The sequence below is a fragment of the Solanum tuberosum genome, unplaced genomic scaffold (assembly GCF_000226075.1).
Source record: "Solanum tuberosum cultivar DM 1-3 516 R44 unplaced genomic scaffold, SolTub_3.0 scf00667, whole genome shotgun sequence".
Classification (NCBI taxonomy): domain Eukaryota; kingdom Viridiplantae; phylum Streptophyta; class Magnoliopsida; order Solanales; family Solanaceae; genus Solanum; species Solanum tuberosum.
The window spans coordinates 49498-70485 of record NW_006239588.1 but is presented as its reverse complement, the minus strand read 5'-3'; the positions used below and the strand labels follow the sequence as shown (position 1 = coordinate 70485).

General features: G+C 33.8%; 2 protein-coding genes and 1 non-coding gene across 3 annotated transcripts; 2 read left to right on the top strand and 1 right to left on the bottom strand.

Annotated features, from left to right (window-relative positions):
- Window positions 1-2414: 2414 nt before the first annotated feature.
- Window positions 2415-2486, top strand: TRNAM-CAU (transfer RNA methionine (anticodon CAU)). The gene has a single exon. It is a non-coding gene; the product is annotated as a tRNA-Met (tRNA).
- A 281-nt stretch (window positions 2487-2767) lies between these two features.
- LOC102605065 (probable ran guanine nucleotide release factor) lies at window positions 2768-7458 on the top strand. Its single transcript, XM_006366637.2, has 7 exons — window positions 2768-2977; window positions 3071-3106; window positions 4109-4246; window positions 5481-5567; window positions 6754-6801; window positions 6890-6966; window positions 7065-7458. Exons 1-7 carry the CDS (start codon window positions 2903-2905, stop codon window positions 7213-7215), a joined length of 612 nt encoding a protein of 203 aa, XP_006366699.1. The 5' UTR covers window positions 2768-2902; the 3' UTR covers window positions 7216-7458.
- A 4288-nt stretch (window positions 7459-11746) lies between these two features.
- LOC107058845 (uncharacterized) lies at window positions 11747-12418 on the bottom strand. Its single transcript, XM_015305023.1, has one exon. The coding sequence runs from the start codon at window positions 12416-12418 to the stop codon at window positions 11747-11749; it is 672 nt and encodes a 223-aa protein (XP_015160509.1).
- Between the last annotated feature and the right edge of the window lie 8570 nt (window positions 12419-20988).

Below are 20988 nucleotides of genomic sequence, written 5' to 3'. Positions count from 1 at the left end.
ATATTGGTATAATTATTTATTAATTCGATGATAAATATTGATAGATAGTTGATAATATTATGGTGTAAGGCAACATATAGTTGAAATATATAACAAAAATTAATGTTATAATCATGAATTTTTACTTCATGTGCAATTTAATTATTTGTTGGTGTAAGTTATTCATTGTGATTAAAAATAATTGTACACCAAACTTAATCTACAATGTACATTATTTAATATACTTTTTAAAAAAAAGTTAAGACTATTGAACAATGCTATGGTTTATAATAGGAATAAAATTTGATTATATTTTGGTATAAGTTATTTATTATAGTTACAAAAAAAATGGTCAACAATATAATACAAATTCTATACCATTTAATATACTCACCCCCCACCCCATCCCTTTTTAACTAACATATATAAAATTGAAGAGAGAAGTTAAAAAAGATCTTCCCATAATAATTGAAATGAAATTAAAGAGAGAAAAAATAAATTCAATAGTAATTGTATGAAATTAATGAGAAACGTGCTTAAGGATAGAAATCATATTAATTAGATGATACATTTTTACTCCCTAAAAATTAGCATCAAAATCTAAAAAGATAATAAGAAAAAACGTAATTGAAGAGAGAGAGAGAAAATTAGCATCAAATTCTAAAAAGATAATTAAAAAAAAACGTAATTGAAGAGAGAGAAAAAAAATTAGCATCAAAATCTGAAAAAGATAATTTTAAAAAGATGTAATTGAAGAGAGAAAAATATTTTTTACCATAGTAATTGTATTAAGTAAGAAAGAGAAAAAAATCTTTAAGTAAAAGAAATGTATGCAATTATAATTATGATTGATAATCTAAATGGTAAATATAATAAATAATGAGTTCCATAAAATAAGCCACTAAGCCACAAAAATAGGTATAAAAACGTGTGAAGTATATATATATTTAATTAAGTTGTCATATTTATAATTAAAATGTTATTGTTATAAATAAAAAGAGTTTGAAACTGTTTAAGAGAGAGAATATTTGATAATTATTAATATCCTAATTATACTCCATATAAAAGGCACGAAATACTAGTAGTATGAGAGAGAAAAATATGTAAAACAAAATTAAATTAAATACAAAAATTAAATATTTGTTATGTATGTAATTTAAGAACTTAGTTTGTAATTAAATATAAATATATTGATATTTTGTTAATAAAAGTCTTAAGTAGTATATTTTTGTAATTTTCACTATTAAGATTTAGAGATCTGAGTTTGTAAAATATTGCATTAAGATTTGAATATTAAATAGTTTAGATTGTTTGTTTTCTCGAAATCTGAATATATAATTTTTTTCTTCATTTAAAAAATAACAAATATTTTAAGTATAAAATAGATCTAATATTATATCTATAAAATATTTTTAAAATTTTATATGATAATTGACAATTGTGATGATTAACGATGGTGATTGTATGAGTCAATTTGAGATGATGTTGACTAATGATAGTGATTGTGGATAGTAGTTTATGGTATAATGGTTAACAGTAGTGATTAACTATAGTAGTTGTTGTTGGCGACTCATAATTAGTAGTGAAATGACATTAGTATCTAATGGTTGTATATTGTGATGAATGATGACAGCGGTTAGCGTTATATAATGTTGACTTAATTGTGGTAATTATTGATAGTAATTAGTGGATGTAGCAATGGTTGATGGTACAATTGCAAATGATGGCTAATAGTGATGAAAATTGATTTTGGTGATTGACGGTAGTGGTTGTGGTTGGGATGAGGATGGTAGGTGGTGGTGAATAGTTGTGGTTGAAATGATGGTTATACGTGGTGGGTGAAAGAAGATTGAGTAGCGGTAGCAGTCATATTTGTAAGAAATTCTTAAATAGACATCTTAATAATGTTAAAACTTTGTTATAGATCTTAATAATTTAGACTCATTAAGTGATTGTAAAATAAGAAAAACAAACACACTAAATCATTAAGATTCAGACCTTGAAAATAAACAAACTTGATAACTATGATCTGAACCATGTAGATTTAGACCTCTATTAAGCGTAAACAAATGAGACCTTAATTTCTTTTCCTCTTAAATCTGCGACGAATTTCACCTTCAATTGTAAGGTGATTTTTTTTTTACCTTGTTGATTGGTCAATGATCTTTTCAAAAAAATAAAAATAAATATCATGTTGGAGTGTTTGAGTTCTTGATCTTGCAATCAAAAGGTAATCAATTGGGAAAGAGAAATTTGCACATTGAAGACATTATTTGTCAAATCTGTTTCGAAAATAAAATTATTTAAGAATTTGAAAAATGCAAAAAAGAGAATCCCCTTGAATGTTTTTAGCATACAAAATTTCTCTATTACAAATTTACAATTTATATCCATCTAATTATATAAAGCTTTTGATGAGAAACATTAACAACATTATCAGAGTGGCGCAGCGGAAGCGTGGTGGGCCCATAACCCACAGGTCCCAGGATCGAAACCTGGCTCTGATATTATCTTTTCTTTATTTTTTATTTAAACTTAGTATTTTTTATTTTTTTTCCAACTATGTTTTTTTTTAAAAATAAATAAATTTGTAAACAAAAATTTGATATATCTTTTTTTTATTTTTTATTTAAACTTGGCATTTTTTATTTTTTTTCCAACTACGTTTTTTTTTAAAAATAAATAAATTTGTAAACAAAAATTTGAACTTGCGTTCAAATCAAGCTGTTGAAGTTTATTTTTTCTTGTTTTAAATTTTTTTTTTTTTGAATTTGGCGTTAAAAGCAAGCATTATCGTTGAAGAATTCATAGCAGTATAGTATATATTTTCTGGGTTTGTCTAGTTCTTTCTACTTACTACTATAATATTTTATATTTATATATTACATAGAATTTTTCTTGGGTAAAAGTTAGAATTTTGAATATGGCTGGTGATTCTACTGCTGATCGTTCTCTCTTCGTTGGCGCTGTTTCCAGTACTTTCCCTATCCGTTTCCAGGTTTTTTTTCCTTTTCAAAATGATAATTTTATATGATTTTGCAATTTTTTCATATTAATTAAGGGTTTTGCTTCGATTTCATTCGTTTTGCAGGATGTTAGTAATGTTCGTCAAGTTCCTGATCATCAGGTTTGTTGAGCCAACCTTTGTTTTATCTGTAAATTGGTATAGTTGAATTTTTAAGTGTGGTGGTTTAAGGGCACACAGATTAGAAACATGGTAGCTCAATAGAAAAAGTAATGTGTACTGTGTAGTGTTTTATTAGAATTCTGGAACCCCTAATACAAAATGGCTTAGTGGTTTTTTTTTTTATAGAGAAATAATAGGGAGTAGCTTTTTGTAGAATTTACCCTTTTGTGGTAGTTTCACATTACTGGGTCAGAAACTCTGATGTTTGTGTACTGCTAGTGAGAATCTCTGTACTTTCTGTGATTTGTGGATTGTCAAGCCTATCTTATTGTTGTCTCGCTCGGTTGTGGTTCTGCTTTTGGTCCCATGTCTCTGGAGCTAGATGAGCCTTAACGGCAAGACATGGGTCTCGGAATCTTCCCCGAAGTGGATTGCACTCATTTGTCATGTACCCGAGGTGTTATTCAGTGCTCCTTACTGTGGACTGCAGTAACCTGTTATCTATGTTGCTTGGACTCTCCAAAAATGTTGTCGTATGCCTGTACCTGTGTTGGATCTCCAAAAATGCACTACTTCTGGAGAATCGGGGTGACATTTTTGAAAAAACCGATCAACATAGTGTGTTATTGCTCGCCATGTGTTGCCGCATCAGTCCTCCACATACTTGAGACCGTGTTCCCCTATACATGATACAACCTCATTTGCAATTTCCTTTGTAAAAGTTCAGTCTTGGATGAATTTTTGTGGGATTATTTTATTTTTAGATTGTGTTACATCCTTTTGTTCAGATTTGCTTTGCTTTATTTGTTTAAGTTATACGAGGTTTGTTGCCTTTGTTCTTGGTAACTTTTGATTGAATAAGAAAAGTACACTTGTATTGTTATTTATAAAAGTTCAATCTTGGAAGAGATAATGGATTTTTTTATTATTTTGGATAGTGTCTCATTATTTTTTTCTAATCTTCTGTTTGAATTTGTTTTTACTTTGATTGTTTGAATGCAGGAGGTGTTTGTGGACCCTGAGCGCGATGAGAGTTTGATAATTGAGCTTCTGGATCTGAAGATGGATGTAGCAGACAGTGGAAGTGCCACTTGGTTTCTTCAAGACCTTGCCAATGAACAAGAGGCTGAGGGAACTACAGTAAGCTCTTCTCCTTTCTTCAGAGAAGATGAACTGTTTTGGGATAACTTAATTTTTGTTCTCTTCATTTCTGTTTGATTAACATTTTATATGCTTTTCGAGATAGTGAATATGTAGGGAGATGACCACATGCCAATGACTACCATTCTTTGATTTGTTCATATGGATTGTTGTTATTTATTTGTTACCTTATTTTCTCAATACTTCTTTGGATCTCTCAAATAATTCAAAACTGAGCATAACAGGTACAAATAATTTATGTATCCAACCCAATTAGTTTTGGACTGAGGCACTGACTGAACAAATAGTTCTCCAAGGGTTTTACCCAAAAGAAAAAGTTTTAAATGGAACATGGAGGCACTGCAAAACTGAACGAGCTATATGGGACATAATTTGTATCAGTTGTTTGGTATTAAAAACTATTGCGACTTTTATTCCTGATTCAAAATCCAGCTACCTTGTGTTTCTCGAGTTTTAGGTGTGAATTCTCATGCACTACTCAGGCATTTTGGTAATCCGTTTAAATACTGATCTCAGAGGGTAGAGTGATTTTCCCCCCTTTGAAATGGTAAGCAGGGCAGAGTAAATAGGAATTTATCTTCTTTTTTCCCCCTTTATTGGTCCTAGCAAAACCAGGAAGAAAGCTACGTAATAAAAAGGCCATTACTTCCTTGGGATAGAAAGAATGAACTGCAACCACACATAATGCTTGAAGGATCAACATTTGGGCGTTGCTTCCTAGAGTGCTCTATGTGGTTCGCTGGTCTGGAGATCTCCAACGTCATCTTTCTCATTTTCATATGTCCCAAGTGAATTATGCATCATTTTCATTGTCCAATGCTGCTAGTCAGCTTTGTAGTGCTGGTAATAAATCAATGGATTTCCTCCATATATCACTGTTTAGTTCTCTGTTTTGATTTCAGTTTTTTCAAACGAATTTATGATTTCCAGTATTATCTGATTGTCTCTTTGAACTTGGTTAAAGTAGTTCAGTACTCCGACAATTCTCCGAGTTTTTCTTCAAGGTCCAGTATTACATTGCAAAATAATTGTTCTTGTATTTACACAATCATATAAATGGGAATTCTTTTACATGAAATGTGAGATATTGAACTTGTTCATTTCTCTGAAGCTTGCAGTTTTCTTATTGGTTAAGCCCAGGTCGTTATGAGTTGTTAGGTTACATAGCATCTCAGATATTATCTTGTTGATTTTTTTCGGTTTGTATCTACAGATCACTGAGCAGTCAGCAATGTTTGAGGCCCCTGGATTGTGCTATAGAAACATGCCTGCTTTCATCACCACCGCTGTTGGTCAAATGGTATGTTAGTGTTATTTTAGAAATGCTCAGCATTTATGTATGATCTCAACTTCAGTTGGTATCTTATTTCTATGGATCTTCATGTATGGCATAGTTTTGATGCCAACAAAAGCTGTTTTAATGTTTTTACCTGTTCAAAGAAAGAGCTGTTTTAATCTGTCATCATGGGGAAGTTATCATGAAGGTCATATACCATTAGGGAGAAGCATCGTTTTTGCTTAATGACTAGTTAGCATCTCTAGAAATCCTAAGAACTTCCATTCTCTTACACCACGGTTATCAAAAAGAAAAAAAGAAAAGAAGGAACGTTCATTCTCTTTACAGTAAATTCCATAGTTTGTGCTCCTGTATGAAACAAGTTTTAGAATTTGTAGTTTTCTTCACAAAGTTGGCAGATCCATTGTATAATTTTTGATAGGTATGGCACTCTCAAGAGGGGAGCATTGCCCAAGTCCATATAAGCTATGTTGCTCGGACTCTTCAATAATGTCAACGGGTCCATGTGGGATTCTCCAAAAGTAGTGTATTTTTGGAGAGTCCAACATGGGTGCGGCATAAGAAGTGAATAGTCCGCAGTCCGCACAACTTAGCATATAAGGAGACCAGTTGCCCATCCCCACTACCAATATGTGATATTAATGATTTTCTGAAAATTATGACTCATGCCCTTGAAGACTTGAATTTGCTTTGAATATAACTGACAGATGAGGTTGGTCCCTATATCAACTCCACAGTTTGGCCATCTTCTCTATATTTTTTACATGTAGTATATTCATCAAGTGACCTGGCAAGATGCACATGAATTTTTTTGTTGGATTAGGAACTTAGTAATGGTGCTCTTCTATAATGTTATACGACAATGTTCTGAAATGCATGTTCCCGGAAGAGGATTTATAGTTCTCTAGCTCCATACTTCCCTCTCTTTTTACTTTTAATTGGTAGATATTTTGGTAAAGCTAAAGTTATCTTCCTTCTTCATTCACATTTGCATGATATTATTTTCTGGAAAAACGAAGTAGATGTGAAGATTGTTTGTCCTCCCAACACATAAACTTTCAACTAGGATGAGAGTCATCGACATAAAAGCCAGCTAGTTGTAAAATTTCATAAATTTCTTTAATTAGTTGGTAAAATTTATCATTTCATGTTGTCAAGCTAATCCTGATAAACCTTATTCAATTCATAGGCAGTTGCTAAGGGAAGACAAGGGAGGGAAGCACAGAACTTGGTTAAGGTAAGTGTGTACATTCCCTTTCCACCCCATCACACCTTCCCCGATGCAGTTTTAACTGCAAGATGAGATCTGATCGTGTCCCATTCAGGTGTACCTCGCAAACATTCGCCTTAAGGAAGTTGGGACGGATGTACTGATAACTGCATATGAGCCTCTAGTAATCAAGTAAGTTTGGACGCTAACTCGGTTTACTCCTGCTGTTGCTAAAGCTATACATTAGCTTGCTGTCTTAACATTTTCTTTGTTTACCTTTGTGATTGTAGCCCCTTGAGTGAGAGTGCTACCGCAGTCGGGGCAGGCATGGCTGTACCTGCTGCACAGTCTGGAGTTATGCCAATGGCTGAAGTTTTTAAACTTGCAGTCTCTAGTTTCAAAGTGCACAACTGGAGTCTCTTTGGTTCTGCTGCTGCTTGAGTTGCAGTTACACACGTCTGGCATTGCTTGGTTGATTATTGGTCCATTTTCGAAGAGCCCGATTTTTTTTTTTCCGTATTCAATTAGTTGCTTAGATGGTTCCTGTTTTAGTAGACTGAGGGATATAGAAAGTGCAGTATTTCTACTTTTCAACTTTTTGTTCTGAATTTTGTGTATAATATTCTGTAATCTCTTTGCTTTCCTTGGTTAAGTTAATGAGTAAAGTATACACTTCACTACAAAGGCTTGAAGTTATAGTATAATGTTTATCAACATCAAGACATTTCTAGTTAACTCACCAAATGATTCGAAAGATTGCAAAGAAAGGTTTTCATAGTGACAAAAAGTAAGGCCAAGCTAGGGCTGTTCAAAATCGAACCGAAATTGATAACCTGAATCGAAATAAAGTTATTGGTTTATCGGTATTGGGTTATTGGTTTAGCGGTTTTGATAACGGTTTTGATTTTTTTTCTTATCGGGTTATCAATTTTTAACAGTTTGTGGTTTTTTCTTGACGGGTTAACCGATAACCCGATAGTAAATTAAATAATTATATTTATAGCATTTTGTGTATAAAGTCCTTGACTTATGTTTGGTTTCGTCTCAAACGCTTGGTTATTCTACAATGTAAAAAATGTTTGCTTTTGAGCAAGATGTAACTTGTAAACTCATGTGCATGGTTCATTTGGTTTGTCACCTTGTTTCCAAGTGATTTGCAATATTTTTTTGTGTGTCAAATCTTAACTGTTAAACCGATAACCGAACCGATAACGAAAAATCGATAAGCCAATAACCGATAAACCAATATCTTAATGGTTCGATAACGGTTTAGCATCTCTACAAATCGATAACCAATAAGCCAAACCAATAAACTTCAAAATCAAACCGAACCGAACCGACCGATAAGAAGCCCTAGGCTACCCCCGCTTGTACTTGTCTTTGTTGAGGATTTTTTTTATCTTTAATATTTAATAAAAGACTGTTAAACAAACCGCAAATTTTAGCATTTTAGTCCAACTCATTTCATCATAAATAACTTTGGACGGATCAACAAGCCATTCATTTATCAACTCAACCTATATTGACCGTCTAAATTCAGCTCAATCTGCCTGATTTTCACTTGGGTCATTCGCAGCACACATGAAATGCCCCTAATTAGGACTTGTAGTGTTTTTATAAAAAAATATTTGCCCCTCCAATTTGTGGTCGTTAATTTTTGCTCTTCAACACTTTAAGTTTTGTTGAAAATATCGCTAGACACATGTTACCCCTTATAAGGCAGAAGTTCAGTTTTAAAACGTTATGTCTTAAAAGTTCTTACACTAAACTTATGCCCCACGATACAAAGTTATGTTCCCAAAGCATTAGTTCAGTTTTAGAACTTCATGTGTTAAGAAGTTCCCCACAACCAACGACTCGCGTCTTTGGTCAATCACATGTCCAGATTCTCCCTCCCTCCTCACCTCTCTCTCTCTCTTTCAATTTATCTAGCTCCAGCATTTACTCTGTTTGTATTTTTGTATGTGAATCGTTAGTCCAATGTTTTAAAAGGAAAAATGGAGACTAAGGTCCCATGCTTTATAATTCTTACCCTCTATCTTGTATGTCACATAGATTTCTTCCACTAGCAGATCCCAATATGTGAGAGGTTGGCTATAGTAGTGCTGAGAAGAGGTAGAGGTAGATTGAAAAAAATATCGAGGAAATGTGATTAGATAGTACTTGACACACATGTAACTTGCCGAGGACATGACGCTAGATAGGAGGTTTATAGTGGTTGAAGATTGGAGTAGAATGTTAGTAGGTAGTCGAGCCTAGTCTAGTTTGAAATATAAATTAGGGATTGTAATTATAAATTTTTAGTGGAATGATTTGTAATTAATTATGATTAGAATAATTCTAATTAAATTTTCGAATGATTTCCATTTTTGCATAACGTGGAGACTTATCAATTAATTTTATGGTTCATATTGTGTCCATATTTAATTAAGACTCAGAATCCTATTTTTGGGAGAAAAGGAAAGAATAACAAGTTATGGGTTTATTTTTGGGTGGGGAAAAACGTGCCTACATAAGGCGTCTTTCGAACCCAAAAAAGAAATTTCGAATAATACTTACCCAATTAAATATTGACAGAGTTCGGTTGTAACTTTGGAATTGCTACCAAATTTAAGAGTTAGTGTTTCAATTAATTTTGAAACAAATCCATCCGTTAAAAGTTTTGAAATAACAAAATACATGAATGTGAGTTGTAACATTCATTTTTGTTTTAATTCTACGTTATAGACTTTTGTAAGACACTTTTAAAATTCTACGTTATAGGTTTTTGGAAGTTAAGTTTTTCTTTTCAATTTATTAACCTATAATAAATACTATTTAATTAAAAGTCTTTTCTTGCAAAACTTTTGTCCTATAAATTGAGTTTCTTTTGGTTGAAAAGAACAAGCACTCAAAAACTACTTTCCCTTGAAATACAATTGTGAGACATTCATCAAAAGGTGAAATCACCAATTCAAGAATAGAAGAGCAACATTCTTGAATGCTACTTGTTTTGTGGCTTAGTTGAATCCCAAAGATAGAGTTGTTATTTATTCTTCTGATTGCTCGTGGGAGAGACTCCAACTATCTTCAAGAAACATATTAACGTGCCTCTAAGCCAAACAAATTTTATTTTGGATTCCTTATATTCTTATCATTCTTGTTCAGTTGTTCTAACAATTTGAAGATAATTGTCTTTGTGACATCCACATCAATAACAAACAGTGTTCCAAATTTGCGTAATCCTAATTTTGAAATATTTGATGGAAAAGACTTTCTAGATGGTGTGAAAAGATGGAATTCTTTTTAAGACGATTAAAGTTGGCATATGTTCTTGAGAAACCTTGTCCTGAGGCTCCCAGTTCTGAGGTAGCAACGGACGAGACTACTTTGATTAAAGAACAAATTGCCAAATGGCAAGATGATGATTACTTATGCAAGAATTATATTCTTGGAGGGATGTCCAATAAATATTATGATCAATATTATATTAAGTGCAAATTTGCTAAGGAAATTTGGGATACTCTTAAAGCTATCCATTTAGCCGAAGAAGCGAGTTCAAAGAAATTTCTTGTTTTAAATTATATGGAGTTCAAAATGGTTGATGACAAGTCAATCACTGAACAAGTACAAGAATTTCAAATATAGCTAATAAAATTGTTATATTTGGAATTGCTCTTGATGAAACTTTCATGTTGGTGCTATTGTCTCAAAACTTCCTCCATCTTGGAAGGAGTACAAAAAGCAAACTCTTACACAAGAAGGAAGATTTGACTCTTGAACAATCATTGCAGCACTTGTAAACTGAATAAGAGACACAATATCGTGACAATAACATCTTGAAGGAACCCATTATGAAAGCTCATGTTGTTGAAGAAAAATCGATCAAGAAGGAACATGCCAATAATAAATTTCTAAAGGCAAAGAAGAGTAAAAATTTCAAGCGTACTAATTCCAATTCTAAGTCGAATGAATGTTATTATTGTCATAAAATTGGTTACTATGCACGTGATTGTAAAAATTTTAAAGCTGAAAAGAAGAAAGAAAAGGCAAATAACCATACAAAAAATGAACTGGTGGCAACGGTCACAAAAGCATTTGTAGCGGGAGATCAAGTGGAATGGTGGATAGACACTGGTGAAACTCGTCATATATCAGGTAATCGAAATTCTTTCACTACCTATGAATTAGTGGGGGGCGATAAAGTTTAGCATATGTGAAACTCATCCTCTGCTAAGGTTGTGGGAAAAGAAATTGTTGAATTGAAATTCACTTCCGGAAAGATGGTAACATTGATAGACGTATTGCATGTTCCTGATATTCGAAAGAACTTGGTGTCAGGTACGCTTCTTTCGAAGCATGGTTTTACAATAATTTTTTAGGCAGATAAATTTATTTTGTCTATTGATTTAAAAAAAAATTATTTTATCTAAACAAGGCATGTTTGTTGGAAAAGGTTATGCGACAAATGAAATGTTTAAACTCAATATTGAAAATGAAAATATTTCTGCTTATGTTGTGGATTCTTTAGATTTATGGAATGAACGTCTTGGTCATGTGAATTTTATATCCATTCAACTTATGGTAAAGAATGGATTAATTAAATACTGTGGAAAGGATCATGTTGCTAAGTGTATTACTTGTAGTAAATGTAAAATAAAAAGAAGCCTTTTAAGTCTGTTGAAAGGATATCCACACTTTTGGAGTTAATCCATACTGATATTTGTGAGATGGATTGTTTATCACGTCATGGAAAGATATATTTTATCACTTTCATTGACAATTACTCTATTAAAGCACATGTTTTATTATATTTAGTTGATTATTGTTTGACATATACTTCAGCTAGTAGTCTAGCACTCCTATATCTCTTCAAGTAGTTTAGCACGTTTAGCACTCCTCTTTCGGAGGAGTTAGTTTAGGCAATTAGTTAGTCCATTCTTGTATATAAACACAATATTGGATCAATGAAAGAAATCTTGATCTCTTGATTTTATATGGTATCATCGTCACGTCGAAGAAAAAGTTCATGGTCTTGAAGCTTTTCGTACAGTTCTTCATATGTTATAGGGGAATCACGAGCACGGATTGCAGCAGAAATACCATGAAACTCTGCACCCAGACCACTAAGGATCTTTACTATAAGTTCAGAGTTGGTGACGGGGGCACCAACAATAGAGATTTCATTAGCAATAGAGCGAACACTTTGCAAATACTCGGTGACTGGTTGGGAGTCTTTGGTCAGACGCATCAGTCGATCACGCAGACTGAAAATTCTGGTTTGAGACTTATTTGCATAAGCAGTGTGCAGGGCATCCCATGCTGTCTTAGCTGAGTTAGCAGCGGCAACCGTTGTAGCAATTGTTGGATCAACAGATGCCATAAGTGCGTTTTGAATAAGTTGGTCTTGCTGAAACCAAAGAGCAAACGCAGGATTGGCACTAGGGGCTGTGCCAGTTGTGATAGTGCGAGATGGGGAAGGAGTAGACCCATCGAGATGACCACAGAGATCATGACCATGCATAAGCATGGAGAATTGTGCCTTCCACGTTGCAAAATTGTGACTGCCATGTAATTTTATGGGCAATTGGGATGCAGGGTTAAATTGAACGATCATTGCGCCGACGTTGTAATCAGCATTAACAACACGAGTAACGTCTCCCATATGTGGAGGGTGGGTGGAAGAGAGAAGGCAAAAAAAAAACAAATCTTACTCTTTAGAGTATAAGGTATACATATGTCTTTCCATTAAAAATAAAAGACGAGGCATTTGAGACTTTTAAAACATATAAAGCAGAAGTTGAAAATAAATTGAGTTTGAAGATTAAATCAATTAGATCTGACAGAGGTGAAGAATATTTAAAATAAGATTTTATTGATTTTTGTGAAAAAAAGGCATTGAGAAATAATTGACTATGTCTTATACACCACAACAAAATGGTGTAGCAGAAAGAAAAAATAGAACTTTCATCGAAATGGTTAACTCTATGCTTTATGGAACTGGTATCACTGAAAATTTGCGGACTGAAGCCTTATTTTCTGCATGTCATATTTTGAATCGAATTCCTTCCAAGAAACACAATTCATCTCCGTATGAACTTTGAAAAAATCGAAAGCCAAATATAAATTATTTTAAAGTATGGGGTTGTTTGGCTCATGTTAGATTACTAGATCAACATTTGACTAAGATTGGCTATAGAGGAGTAGATTGTGTATTTATTGGTTATTCACAAACCAGTAAGGCTTATAGATTTTTGAATCTTAAGACCCCAAGCCCCTCACACAATTATTGAATCGTTGCATGCTAACTTTTTTGAGCATATATTTTCTAAGTAAAAAGAACCTTTGGAACAAGATACAAGTTCTTCTATATCTCCTCTTAAAAGGAAAATAGTTGAGCCTTTGGAAGAAAGTCAATCAAGACGGAGTGCAAGATCAGCCAAACCAAGAGACTTTGGACCTAATTTTCAAGTCTATTTAGTTGAAAAGGATTATGAAAGTTATGCTGAAGCAATGTCTTCATATGATGGTCCTTTCTGGCATGAAGCTATTGATGATGAAATGCACTCTATTATGTCAAATAATACATGGATTTTATCAGACCTCCCCCCTGGATGTAAGTCTATTAGTTGTAGATGGATCTTCAGAAAGAAATTGAAATCTGATGGTACCTTAGATAAGTACAAAGCTCGCTTGGTAGCAAAAGCTTTTATTCAATTGAAAGATATTGATTATTTTGATACCTTTGCACCTGTAGCTTGAATGACTTCTATCCGACTCTTGATTGCTTTAGCTGCAATTCTTAGTCTGATAATACATCAAATGGATGTGAAAACTACATTTCTGAATGGAGATCTAGATGAAGAGGTTTACATGAAACAACCAGAAGGATTTGTTGTTCCTGGTCAAGAACACAAAGTTTGTAAGTTTTTTAAATCTCTTTATGGATTAAAACAAGCTCCAAAACAATGGAATGAGATATTTAGAAGAGTAATGATTTCTAATGGCTACTCAATCAATGGTGGTGATATTTGCATATTTAGCAAATTTCAAGAAAAAATTGGTGTTATAATATGTCTTTATGTAGATTATATGTTGATCTTTGGAACTGATATTGAATGAGTCAAAGAAACAAAATCTTTGCTAGCTTCTCAATTTGAAATGAAAGATCTTGGAGAAGCTGATGTAATTTTGGGTATTAAAATCATGAGATCAGCGAATGGCTTGACTATTACTCAATCAAGTTATATTGAAAAAGTTCAAAAGAGGTTTGGTCACTTTGATGACAAACCTGCTCCTGCACCATTTGATCTTTGCATCAAACTAATGCGGAACTCTAGTGATGTTCTTGATCAGTTGACTTATTCTCAGATTGTTGGGAGTCTTATGTATGCCATGCATTGTACCAGGTTGGATATTGGTTATGCAATAGGGACTTTGAGCAAGTTTACTAGTAATCCTGGAGTTGAACATTGGAATGCCTTAATTCGTGTTTTAAGATATCTGAAGGGTACAATTAATGTTGGCCTACATTATTCTACATTTCCAGTTGTTCTTGAAAGCTATAGCGATGCTACTTGAAATTCTGATCCGAATGACTCTAAATCTATTATTGCTTGGATTTTCACTTTGGCTGGAGCAACGATCTTTTGAAAATAAAAGAAGTAGACATGTATTACTCACTCAACCATGGAGTCAGAATTTATAGCTATGTCTTCTGCTGGAGAAGAAGCTGATTGGCTACGATCTATGCTGATAGATATTCCTTTGTGGAGCAAGCCAGTACCACCTTTAATTATTTATTGTGATAATTAAGCTGCTATATTTCGGGCTTCAAGTGATTGCTACAACGGCAAGTCAGGACAAGTTCGTCTCAAACACAATCATGTGAGGAGATTGGAGGAAGGCATGATATCACTTCAATATGTGAAGTCCAGATTTAATTTTGCGGATCCTTGTCTAAAGGGTTAGGCAAAGAGTTAGTGGTGGAAACTTGTACTGCGATGGGAATAAAGCCTGTTGTAAATTAATTGTACTTTATGGTAACCCTACCTAATGATGTAATCTTGGGTTCAAAGGGAACAACAAGTAAAGTTACAATTGTGAAGCACATCAATAAAATTCCCATTTTCAAAATGAAATGAAATAAGCAGATGTGCATGATTGAGATTCTTTTCTCTTAATAAATTTATAAGACCGATCTCGGTTGGAGTTAGTAAGAAAACTCTTGATAATTTTTTCTGATATTCCTACTAAAGAGAAGGATGATATTATATTCTCTTAATAAGTCTATAAACCGATTTCGGTTGGAGTGTGTAGGAATACTCTTGATAGATTTACCGATAATTTGTTGTAAAGGAGGATGAGATTAATTTCTCTTAATGAAATTCATAGAGTATTTGGTCAGAGTATGCAAAGTTACTCTTGCTGAATTCACCGCACTAAGTGCGACGTTGAGGCTGCTTCAACAAGATTTTAACAGGGAAATCTTAAAGCACTTGGCTAAAAGGATTCAGGACACATGGCCGTAAGGTGTCAAAGGATTTCAATTTTAACCGGAACATAGTGATATGCGTGGAGTATTTTTCTATTTCATTCAATGAACCACTTAGTTCAAGATTCGTTCACTAAGTAGTCAATGATTTAGAAAGCCTTCATTAGCTAATGGTTCAAGTCCAAAAGACACCATTATTGATGCATGTTGCTAGATTAATGTCTCAAAATAATATTTGGATTTTTCAAAGATAAAAATTTCTTAAAACAAGTGTGGGATTGTAAGAGTTAGTGTTTCAATTAATTTTGAAACAAATTCATTCGTTAAAAGTTTTGAAATACCCCCCGTTTTTTGGTTCCCATTGGGTTTACCTTGTTCACAGGTCGACCCCATGGCAGCAAGAAAAGGTGATCTTGTGCTATACTCCGGTGATATCTTTCCTACCGAGACACGCAAACTCCCATCGTGTCCCATATCACATTCCGTGAAAATACATGAATGCGAGTTGTAACATTCATTTTTATTTTAATTCTAGGGAAAAGGCATAAGTACCCCCCTAGACTATGACCGAAATTCCAGAGACACACCTTAACTAAAGTAAGGTCCTATTACCCCACTGAACTCATTTTTTATATAATTTTGTACACCTTTTAGCTTATGTGGCACACTCCATGACTCCATGCAGTTCAAGCGCGTGAGAGATATTTGGATGCCACGTAAGCCAAAAAGGTGTACAGAATTACAAAAAAAAAATGTGTTCAAGGGGTAATAGGACCTTAGTTTAATTAAGGTGTGTCTCTGAGATTTCGGTAATAGTCTAGGGGGATACTTGTACCTTTTCCCTTAATTCTACGTTATAGACTTTTTGTAAGACACTTTTAAAATTCTACGTTATAGGTTTTTGGAAGTTAAGTTTTTCTTTTCAATTCATGAACCTATAATAAATACTACTCCCTCTGTCCCAATTTATGTGACTTACTTTCCTTTTTAGTCAGTCCCAAAAAGAATGACACATTTCTATATTAAGTAACAATTTAACTATAAAATGTCTATTTTACCCTTACTGAAATAATTTGCAGCCACACAAATTTCTATCATTCATTTTGGACCACAAGTTTTAAAAGTCTACCTTTTTTTCTTAAACTCCGTGCCAAGTCAAAGTACCTCACATAAAATGGGACGGAGGGAGTATTTAATTAAAAGTCTTTTCTTGCAAAACTTTTGTCCTATAAATTGAGTTTCTTTTGGTTGAAAAGAACAAGCACTCAAAAACTACTTTTCCTTGAAAAATAATTGTGAGACATTAATCAAAAGGTGAAATCACCAATTCAAGAATAGAAGAGCAACATTCTTGTTTTGTGGCTTAGTTGAATCCCGAAGATAGAGTTGTTATTTATTCTCCCGATTGCTCGTGCGAGAGACTCCAACTATCTTCAAGAAATGTATTAACGTGCCTCTAAGCCAAACAAGTTTTGTTTTGGATTCCTTATATTTTTATCATTCTTGTTCAGTTGTTCTAACACAAAAGATTGCAAATCGGGGACAAAGTTGTTAAAATATATCTGCTCAAATTTTGACATGCATTTTTTGAGTTAAAGTTTAGTTCGTTGTGCATGTTTAACGTGTTCGTATTTTTTATATATCATTCATGTAAGCAAAATGTATAGAGACAGATCAAGGATTAGAAGTTTTGGGGTTAAAATTTTAGGACAAAAGAGAAACATGTATTTCTTGAGTTAAAGTTAGCACGTTGTGCATGTTTAACGTTTTTGTGTTTGTTATATATCATTCATCTAAACAATATGTATAGAGGCGGAGCCAGGATTAGAAATTTTGGGGTTCTAAATTTTATGACAGAAGAAAAGCATGTATTTCTTGAGTTAAAGTTTAGCATGTTGTGCATTTTTAACGTGTTCATGTTTGTTATATATCATTCATGTAAGCAATATGTACAGAGGTGGAGCCAACATGCTTCCTTTAAAAAGGAAAAGAGAATTTTTTGTTGATAGTGGGGTACAAACCCACAACACTAGTGTGTAAAACAATTTCACCACTCTTTCTTACCACTGAGCTGGCAAACAATGTTGTTAGGGGATTCACAAGTTTATATACATGTATATTTATTTAATTTTCTAAGGGATAAGGCACAAGTACCTCCCTAGACTATGACCGAAATCCTAGAGACACACTTTAACTAAAATAAGGTCCTATTACCCTTCTGAACTCATTTTTAAAAATAATTTTGTACACCTTTTGGCTTACGTGGCACACCCCGTGACTCCACGCAGTTGAGGCGTGTGAGAGATATTTGGATGCCATGTAAGCCAAAAAGGTGTACAAAATTACCAAAAAATGAGTTATGGGGTAATAGCACCTTAGTTTAGTTCAAATGTGTCTCTGGGATTTCGGTCATAGTTTAGGGTGGTACTTGTACCTTATCTCATTTTTCTAATACAAATACAGTGTTTACGAAAAAGCTAGTGGGTTCATTTGAACCCATGAACCCACCTAGCTTCACCTTTGAATATGTATTGTGGACTGTGATTAACGTTTCAAACACACCTCATCCAATTCTAGGTGCATATGATCGTTAGTCAGTATAAAACACAACAAAGAGTTGGGGTCAAACCCACAGATAACGGTACGTGTTCAAATTCAATCAGGAAGTATGAGTATGATCTAACTAGTTATACGAATAGAAATTATCGAAAAAAACATTTAACAAATTAAAGAGGGGTGACACGAATGTCAGAAGGGGGGTTGGTTTGCAATTATCAACTACAAAGCAGTCACAAACAATTTGAAATAACAATAAGGAGAAGAATTCTCGGGATGTGATTAATTATAGGCAAATTTCGATTTATGGGTAATTGAAACTACTAGTAAACAACTAAAAACCAGTGAGTAGGCTAGACTATAAGGGAGATAGCTTTCTCTCGAACAACTATCCCGAATCAGGTGATTTCTTTTGAACATCAATAAACATGACAATGAAGAACAACCTACACCTTAATTCATCCACTCTTTCGAGCTAGATGGGTAGGATTGGGTTTATGATTCACTCTCTCGAGCTGAATCCAACTCAACCCAATACCTACAAATTATTGATCAATAATCTTAGTTCTAAAACATCTCTCTCGAGCAAGCCAAGAACACAAAAATAGAACTACATTTGCAACTACAATTCATAAATTGAACCATAATTAATGATTAAACTCACTTTAATTTAGCATTTAAACTAGTAATTAATAATACCCATAAACTAATTCAACCCATAATCACATGATCACGCCCTAAGAATTGGGGTTTTAGCCAAAATCATAAAAGGGTAAAAACGGTTACCAAATTGATTAGCCATCAACTCGGTAAGAGTAATTTAGTCTTTACAATGCCTCAATTTGAAGAAAATTCGAAACCTACTTGCAAAATCTCCAAATTGAATCTCCAAAATTCTTCAAGTCTAATGAGAAGCTCTCAAAAACTCAAGAGAAAACTATTCTAAACTAATTAAGTCTTAGTAAACATATTAAATTAACTGTTCAAAATCAAATTTATAGTCGCCAAAAATAAGCCACGAAGGGCCATTAGGTGAAGTAAGTCGAGTTCGCCGAACCACTCGGTGAACCACCCAATGCTCTCTTCTATCACCTTTTTGCCTTGACATTCAACATCCTTAAGTTCTGTAACTTTTGGCGATCTCTCTTTGCATCGCGAAACTGCTTGGCGATTCGCCGACTGCCCCTTTTTATCGCCAACTTGGTTTCTTCCCTCAAGGCTTGGCACACTGGAACTTTAGGCTATCAGATTAGCCACTCGGCGATTCGCCAAGTGCTCTTGGCGATCAGCATGCTTGCCTTTCTTCATTTCTTCAGTTTGTTTTGTTCTTTTTTGTCTGTTAGTGTCCTTACTTTGTTCCTCAATCCATATGCCTGAAAATCAAGGCTTTAGGATAAGTTTATGGCACAAATTAAGTATTTGAGGATACTAAATCTATATAAACAAATCCCCAAATGAGTCCAAATCCCAGAGCCAACTTAAACTTTTGCTTGTCCTCCAATAAAACTCGAGATTAGCAGTTCAAAAAGGATGTCTCAAATAGTGCTGCATAAGACTCAAGATGAATGCACATAACAAGGTTCAACTTACTCATGCAATGATCAATTGTACACCCAAAGATTCAAATTGTGACTCACCATTATCAAAAGTGCTCAAGTTCACAATACTTGCTTCAAATGCAAGTTCAAGCTCAACAAAGGTACTCAAATGCCCACACAAGAAAGATGATTCTCTATTCTCACAAATTTCTTCAACAATTTATAGTTCCAGAATCACACACGACTCTCACACTCACAAACATGAATACATGCATGACTTCACCCATATGTTTTTCCTTATTTTCCAATCAACATTCGTTTCAGCTTACTCAAGATAACAAAGGTCTTTTCAAGGCTTGTAACGGGGCTGAGTGTAGAGGTATGGTCATTTAGGCTCAGTTGCTGCTACCTTTATGAAGTGTGGTCTGAACATCACTTTCTTCCTTTTCTTTACCATTTTGATAATGCTCATAATTCACCCCCATTATTCAACTTCAAATGCACTACCGGATACCCCATTTCTTTTGCAACTTCCACTACTTTATTTCACAACTCTTTCATTCTTTTTCTTTGGTTTCTTCTTTTCTCTTCTCCTTTTTTTTACATGAAGGGGTTCCATATTTTCAAAACCATTACTAAAGGGGGATTTTCTCACACTTCATGATTTTCCTTCTCTTCTCACCACAGCCCCCAACTTAGGCTTTTGGCCTAAGTTGGCTATTCAAACAAATCACACTTCATGAAGGTTACATGTGAATAGATAAAGAGAGGTCATAATTGCTCAAGTTTCTTTCAAGAAAAGGATAAGGCTCAAGAGGGTTCAAGAAAGGTTCACACATCTCACAAGGTTGTCCACAAAAGAGGTATATTGTCAAATTGTTTCACTCTTCAAAATTTTTGCTTAAGATCATTTCAAGTGCTTGCATCACTTAGTCAACCGGATCAACGGGGAAAATTCTAGGTGTCATCACGCACAATGTTCAAGGTAATCTCATCACACAAGGCATTGGCACCAATATCAAACAAGCCTCCACATTTCTAGCTAGTGTGCAATGTTCATCACAAGAGGCTTATTCGATAACCAGCTAATCACAACGAGATGCTAAAAGTTCACACATTGTCTATGCAACTTCATTTGGCCTCATCGTAGCCGCACATTCATTTTGTTTAATTAAGAGTTCTATTCAAGTCATCAATATTGATCATAACTGATACTCAAATTCGCACAAGAACAACCATCACAAATAATAGAGGTGACACAAATTTTAAAAATAGGTCAAAACCATTTCAATTCAAAACAAGGAGCCACAAGCTCAAGCATCCACAAGATTACAATCAAAACACAAATATAGATCACACAACCCAATATTCACAAATAAAAAAGAATCACAAGAGGTAGGTAAGGAAATACCTCACCCCCACCCACAAAAGAAAAGCAGTTGTCCTCAAATGCAAATAAAACAAAATTAGTCAAGAAAAGAAATATTCTACCTAATTCAATCACGATGATGAAAGCTTCATTCAATAAAACATTTATCTATTATTACATGCTGCACAAGTAAATATAAATAATTGCAATTGAAATAGTTATCGATAATTGTTCCTTCCCTTCTAATTGAATTAGACTTAGCACTTATGACGTGTTGT